The sequence below is a fragment of the Pteropus alecto genome, unplaced genomic scaffold, assembly GCF_000325575.1.
Source record: "Pteropus alecto unplaced genomic scaffold, ASM32557v1 scaffold126, whole genome shotgun sequence".
In the NCBI taxonomy this organism is placed as follows: Eukaryota; Metazoa; Chordata; class Mammalia; order Chiroptera; family Pteropodidae; genus Pteropus; species Pteropus alecto.
This window is the reverse complement of record NW_006439187.1, coordinates 120,810-128,106: the sequence shown is the minus strand read 5'-3', so window position 1 is coordinate 128,106 and position 7,297 is coordinate 120,810. Positions and strand designations below refer to the sequence as shown.

Below are 7,297 nucleotides of genomic sequence, written 5' to 3'. Positions count from 1 at the left end.
AGACTAGGAGATAACATTTGCAAATCTTATAAAGGGTTTATATCCAGAATACATGAAGAACTCTTAAAACTATAATAAGAAAACAAACAATCCAATTCAACAATGAGCTAAAGAGATAGAGAAGTGACACTTCACCAAACAGGATACACAGACAGCAAATGTTAATGCTCTCTAAACCAAAGAGTACCGAGAATGTACCTGTAGTTGAACAAGTTGTGTTTATTACTTCATGCAGCAAGGGAGAACTTATATCATGGGGAATTATGGGCAGTCTCAGTAAGAGGATATTAGAGGGTCTAAGAAGGACGGTGTTTACCCTAGATCGGGTAATGTCAGAAATTAGGGGCATCACAATAAATCTTATCTATAGAGAAGGCAGACTTACAACAAGGATAAAGCTACAATTGGTAAAGAAGTAGCAGTACTCATGATACCTAAGTACCGGGATGTTTGGCATTTTATGAGTCACAGTGACCTTGTTTTTTGTGTGCTTAGACAAAGCTATGAAGTGGCTTTGCTATGTCTCACTTTATCATGGTCACAGAGTGACTCTCTCTGATGTTGGTGTTGAGATTGTTATGTCCAACAGGAGAATAACAGCCTAGCTAGCAGCACCAGGTATGCTCCTAACAATACTAAGGCCTAGCTATATTAGATCAGTTCCTGGATATCAGAGGATGCTTTTATGTTGTTATTGCTGTTAGTTCCTAAGGGCAGATGACATCAGGCCACAAAACTTTAATCCATAACTGGATTTTCACCAGATTTTGCTGATCAGAATCAGAAGAGTATCAATTAAACATAGTCTATAGTTAAATAAGAGTTAATCCTTTCTTCTCCTTTTGTTGTAGGATGACTTATTGAACCACGTGACATGACAATGGCTGTGCAGTAACATTTAAGACTCTGGACAGGATACACCAGCCAAATTGTAACACAGGTGATTATCAGAAACAAAATGACTACTAGTCCTTTTAACAAATGTCAAAGCTATGGGCCAAAGTTCTAAAACCTGGGCAATTAAATCATGTACCAGAAACCAGCTGGGTCTCTTTTAGACCTAGTGTTTTTTTTCTTCCTTTCTTTTAGGCTAGTGAAAGACTATTGTACTTGTCCTGTAGTATTTATGTAGGTATATAACAAGAAATATTTGCTATAGTACAAATTTTCTGTCGGCTAGCCAAGAGGACATCAAGGACTAATATGACTGTCAATGACAACTCTAGATAATGAATTACACCAGTTTTTTAAATTCTTATTACTATAGATCATGGATTATCTGTTGGATAAACAGTTGTAAATATCTGAAAATCTCTAATAATTACTCCAACTACACAAAATAAGTTAGTGTGCAGTAGACAAGGATGAGCCTAATGTCTACTACATAGAAGTAGTATCATAGTGAAGCATGGACTATATAGGGTGTATAAGTATCATATATTGCAACAGGAGCCAATTTTGTGTCCAAGTGGGGGGTTTTGTGGGGGGAATGAAACTGTTCTAAAATGCATGGTGTAATGGTTGCACAACTCTGTGAATAAACTAAAACTACTCCTTAATTGTACAATCTTAAGTTAGCAAATTGTACAGTATGTGAGTTATATATAAAGCTGTTATTTTAAAATAATAATGAGGTGTTCCATAGGTATTGATATGGATGTCCTAGTCTTATTGTTTCATTTAAATAATAGCATGTGGGTAACAGAAAAGCAAATAATACAGAAAAAAAACATAAAATGAACAAAAATAGGATGAACATCTATTTTTACATTTTTATATTAAAGCAATAACACACATCTGTACAATTATCAATTATATGAGTCTTTTCATCTAGTACAGCTTTGTCCCATGTTGCTCTCCAAAGGTTGGTCACCCGAATGGTATAGTACCATTCAGGTGGGGGAACAACATATAAAGAAGGTAATATTTGTAATTACATAGACAAGTGGTAAACAGTGGTGCCTTCTGTGAAAAGAGAAATGAGTGGCTGGAACAAACCAGACAGGTTTTCTTTTCTTGTTTTTTTAAACATATTTTTTAAATTGTGTACCTTGTGCATAAACTATATATTCAAAAGGGAAAACAAAGCATTATTAGTCTTACATAGAGGCTGCCCACAGTGAGCTGGGAAAGGCACTTGCAGAGCATTGGTATCAGGGTTCCCACTGGAAACAATGTGTTGAGAACATGAGGTTCTTGGGTAACCTGCCCAGAGTTCAAGATGGATGCCTGGTGGATGACCAATTCAGACAAGTGAGATGAAGTAAGCTTGTGCCCAAAACTGAAGGGCCTGCTAAGCCCCAGAAATCAGCATGAATTTTTGTGTGGGAGAGGGAAGCCATTAGAGGGTTTTAAGGAAAGGAATACAATTATTTGATTTATGACTAAGAAATCCCTCTGATTGTGTGAGGAATGTGAAGGAGCATAATTTTAGGGACCTATTTCTGTAGTCTTGGTAAGGTTGTTGGCTTGAACTATTAACATTGTAGCACTGGAATGAGATGTGGAGACAGATAAACTTTGGGAGGTCACCCTGACAGGACTTGCTGCTAAACTGAGTGTAGATTGTGGGAGAAAGAGCATAGCATGGCTAACTGCTGGGTTGGGATGCCTGTTCTTGGGATGGAGAATTCTAGTATATTGGTGGACTATGAAGGAGTAAGAAAGAGTTCACTTTGGAACACTTTAAGCTAAAGATAGTTAACTGATGCATGTTTTTCTTAAGTCACTCAGGCTGTACTGGGGAGAGTGAGGAGGAGAGGGCATCTGGGAGGCAAGTGAGGGCCCTAGGTGGGCCTCAGCAAGGACACAGAGAAACTACTCAGGGCCAAGGAACAATGCTGGGGGGATGGGGAGGGCTCCAGTGGAGACTCTCACAGATGGTCAAAGGCTTTAGCTTTTCATCAGTATGAAATAGGGAACCATAACAGGGTTTCAGGTGTGACTATAGCTGACCAAAGTCCTGCTTTGTGCAGAGCAGTGTAGTGTAGAGTTGCCAGATTAACGTAGGGAAGAAGCAAGAGAATTAAAAATGTTAATCAAGCTACATTCAGAGACTGCCATCTGCTGATCAGCCCTGCAGCCAGGCTAGAAGGACACTTGCAGAAGAAAGGAAGATTTCTACTGGGATTGCTAACAACCCATTTCCCATACCTGTGAAAGTGGAAACAGCAACAACAGAGTTTTTAAGTGGCTGCCCTACATAAATAAACTCATTCATTCTCTATGGCTAAAACCACGGAGAACCTATGTATTAAAGGTTGGGAACCGTCAGCCACTGGGCCTTTAACACTATATAGTCTTACCCTTTCACGCTATATACTCTCCCCCTTCCTCACTGTATGTCCATGGCAAAGGAAATGAGTTGACAAAGTCTTTTAAACTATAACTCACAGGAACTGAAGAATGATATATAAACTGAATTCCCAGAACATTCAGGGTCCCTCTGTCTCTCTCTCTCAGTACTCTTTACACTCTCTCTCACTCTCTTTCTCTCTCTCTCTCTGTCTGACTCTAAGAGGAGACCACACTCTGTGGAGTGTTATTCCTTTTCTAATAAACTTTCCTTTTGACTCTAACTTTGGCATGTGTGTTGAATTCTTTCTACACTCACCGCCAAAGGACCCTCTCTTCTCAAGTTGCATGGCTTGGTTCCCCTCGCCCCCGCCCCCCAACTCAGGGAAATTTGCCGTGTCCTGCATCAAGATTAGCGAATAAAAATACAGACCTTCCTGTTAAATTTGAATGGCAGAATAATTTTGTAACATAAGTATAGCCCACTAAATATTTGGGCTATACTTATGCTAAAGTGTATTCGGTGTTGGTCCGATATTCAAATTTAACTGGGCAGTCTGCTTTTGACCAGACAACCCTACCACCAGGGCGGGTGGAGGCAGGACCCCTGTATGCATTCCAGGGAGACCCAAGGGGCCGGAGGTGCAGGTGTGAGGAGAGGTCCCATAAAAGATAAGGCTGGCCCTTTTGGTGCACTTTTCCGGAGAACAGCTCTGGGAAGACAAGCTTCTCGGCTCTTGGAAGTATTAGCTGAGGTCTAATCGGGGAAGGCTTACCCGCTTCTCCTAGTCGGTTGGAGTCTGCGGCTCCTCCTTAGCCTCCCCGGGGCCAGGTAGCGGCTGGCAAAAGGCGACCCGTGGGCCAGCGCGGTAACCCCGCCTTCCGCTCCCCGCAGGGGTGGAGCCTGAGCGAGGATCCTGCGAGCAGCCTTCTCTCCCCGGGTGAGTAGTGGCAGAACATGGAGTCGGGCAAGATGGCGCCTCCCAAGAATGCTCCCAGAGATGCTTTGGTAAGTGCGAAGGATGAGAGGCGGGTCGCAAAGCTCGGCGGGGCCAGGGACCTGGGAAGCAGGCCCAGGCATGGGGCCTGATGGGCTTCTGTGCTGGCTTCAGCCCAGTCTGGGAGGCCGGGAGGGGGAGTTGTGGGTGCCCTGGACCCGAGGCGCTCTCCCGCCATCCCAGCAGCCCCGCAAGAGTGCGCAGGCCAGCTGCCGGGCTTTGTCTCCTGGGCCTCGGGTCCCGGCCACCTGGTCATCTCACCTGGTCTGCGAGCTCTGACTCTCGCGTCCGGGGTTCTGATGCTAGCTTCTCTCTTCGCCGCATCTGAAAATGACAACCAGCTGTAGCCACCCCTACTTCTGCTGAGAAAGCCAACCCGGGCCTCTTTGCCCCTGCTCCTACCCCTAGCCAAAAAAGTAAGTTTTCAGCAAAGAAGGTATGGAGGGATTTGATATGATCCTTACATTCACTTGTGAGGAAAAGGACGAGTACAAGTTTGGAGCCCAGAGAAGGGGGACCTTGTATTATAAATACTACCCTCGGTCCAGTCTTGATTTCCAGTACCTAGATTATGCATCTGGCATGTTTATTTGAATCCACAGGTGATGGCACAGATCCTGAAGGATATGGGAATTACTGAGTACGAACCAAGGGTTATAAATCAAATGTTGGAATTTGCTTTCCGTAAGTTGACAAAACACCAAAAATTTGCCTAACTTGTGAATCTGAAAAGATTGTCTTATTCTAAGAACCTTTTCAACTAAATTACTTTAACAGTTACTATCATAGAATTCAACCTAAAGCAGTAAAAAGGAGCTCAAGCTAGGGGACAGTAACATTTATACTGATATCTTTTTAAAATTTGATCGTATAGATAGGACAATTAAACATTAGAACCAAAATTCATAAACTTTCTAGAAATTAATGGAACCTTCCATTAAGAAAAATGCCCATAAATTTAAGCTGTTTTCATATGTTTAAGAAAATAATGTTTTGTTCTTAAAGGATATGTGACTACAATTCTGGATGATGCAAAAATTTATTCGAGCCATGCTAAGAAACCTAATGTTGATGCAGATGATGTGAGACTAGCAATCCAGTGCCGCGCTGACCAGTCTTTTACCTCTCCTCCTCCGAGAGATGTGAGTAAACTTTTACTTAAAGTTCATTTTACTTATAGTTTTTTTCATTGTAGTTCTAATTAGGATTTTCTTTTTTTTTTTTTAGTTTTTACTAGATATTGCAAGGCAGAAAAATCAAACCCCTTTACCTCTGATTAAGCCATATGTAGGACCCAGACTGCCACCTGACAGATACTGCTTAACAGCTCCAAACTATAAGCTGAAGTCCTTAATTAAAAAGGTAAGCATTTTTAGTCAATTTAGCTTTTTTAAAATGTAAGATGTTAGGGAAATTTGTAAAAAACAAATGCCTGTACATAGTGCAGTAAATTAAAGGCTAAGATAATTTTCTAGGATTTTTTTTTTAATTTGCTGCTTTGAAAATATCATGTCTGCAGTTAGTTGCCATGTTAAGATATAAAATATAAGACCCAAAACTTTTAGAGCTAAAAGGAACTTGTGTTCAATCTAACCCAACACTTTTTTTCCACATCAAGAAACTGAACCTAAACTTATCTGCGGAGTTAGTAGCAAAGCTAGGACAGATTCCCAGGTCTCAAAATTCATAATCTTTCCACTATACCATAGTTTTTTTGTGAAACCCAATAACATAATAAATGATATACCATTAGGAATTAGACTTGCTTTCTGAAATACGACCTAAGGCTCTCCCAGCACTGAAAAAGTTCTCCCTATATTGGGTTCCTTTTATTGTCTTAAGTTCCACTATAAGAGTTTATTTCTTTTAGGTTAAGATGTTGACTAGTTAAGATTAAAAATTATAAGGAAGTTAGCTGTTATCCCCAAATAAGACCCTACCTTCACCTAAATACTATAGAATTATATATGTACATATTTATATATACACACACTCATATCTGTTTATATATATATTTGTGAAAACCTTTGTTTAAATGTTAGATTTAGAACACTAATGGAACAAAAACAGGACATTCTTGCCATAGATTATCCGTTAATAATTCATATCAACAATACTAATTTCATTCCTGGTAAGTTTAGGTGTAAAATCTGAACAACATTAAAACTAATTTGTTTGTTAAATCCCCTAGGGACCTAACCAAGGAAGATTAGTTCCACGGTTAAGTGTTGGTGCTGTTAGTAGCAGACCTACCACTCCTACTATAGGTAAGTGAGAGAGGGAAATGCCATTTCTGGCTGGTAAAGAAGAAGTGCCTCAGCACTTGATTTTGAACTATAATACAAGTCAAAAGGTGAGTCAGAAATTCCCATATGTGTGTTGCCATCAATACATTTACTCATCCTCTAGTAAAGCTATAGACATATATTGTATCAGATTTCAAACTGAGAAAAACCACAAGGAATATCTGATCCCAAGTAAGTATAGATTACGACATTATCCAGCATTGTTGTTGGTATAAAATATGACACCAAAAACAGGAATTTAAGCTATGCAAATGAAGTTGCCAAACACTCATGGCAGTAGCCAACTTATCAGAAATTAATTTCTGAATAAATTTGCAAGAGAATGTCAAAAGGAAAGTTTAAAATGTACAAAAGCTTAAGGATATCAAAGAAAACAATCATTTTTTATACTAACCTTTTCCAAGGTAGTATTGATTGTTCTATATTGGTCAGTGGAAGCTCCTTCTTCTGTGCCTTCATCTTTGCCCCTGTCAGTCTCCATAGTTCTTTGAGCATTTCTTGCTTTCTGCCACAAGACGTTCCAAACTCATCTTATATTTTTACCCCAGTCCTAGAATCAGCCATTTCTCCAGAGCCCTGGCTCCTTTTAGTGGAGAATGGTATTTAGAAACCATTATTTGTATCTTTTTAATGTCATCGTTTGAGTAATAAGGAAAACATAAATAATGAATTTAGATTTCCTGATTTTTTTTGTCCTTC

At 39.9% G+C, this 7,297-nt stretch overlaps 1 protein-coding gene across 1 annotated transcript in view; it reads left to right on the top strand.

Moving 5' to 3' along the window:
• The first annotated feature begins 3,513 nt into the window (after positions 1-3,513).
• Positions 3,514-7,297, top strand: part of TAF9B (TATA-box binding protein associated factor 9b) — an 11,800-nt gene continuing 8,016 nt past the window's right edge. The window contains exons 1-5 of the mRNA XM_006916143.3: positions 3,514-4,303; positions 4,895-4,976; positions 5,298-5,434; positions 5,520-5,654; positions 6,484-6,559. Of these exons, the coding sequence (XP_006916205.1) occupies positions 4,253-4,303; positions 4,895-4,976; positions 5,298-5,434; positions 5,520-5,654; positions 6,484-6,559 (481 nt within the window). The 5' untranslated portion in view covers positions 3,514-4,252. The remainder of the gene's footprint in view (positions 4,304-4,894; positions 4,977-5,297; positions 5,435-5,519; positions 5,655-6,483; positions 6,560-7,297) is intronic.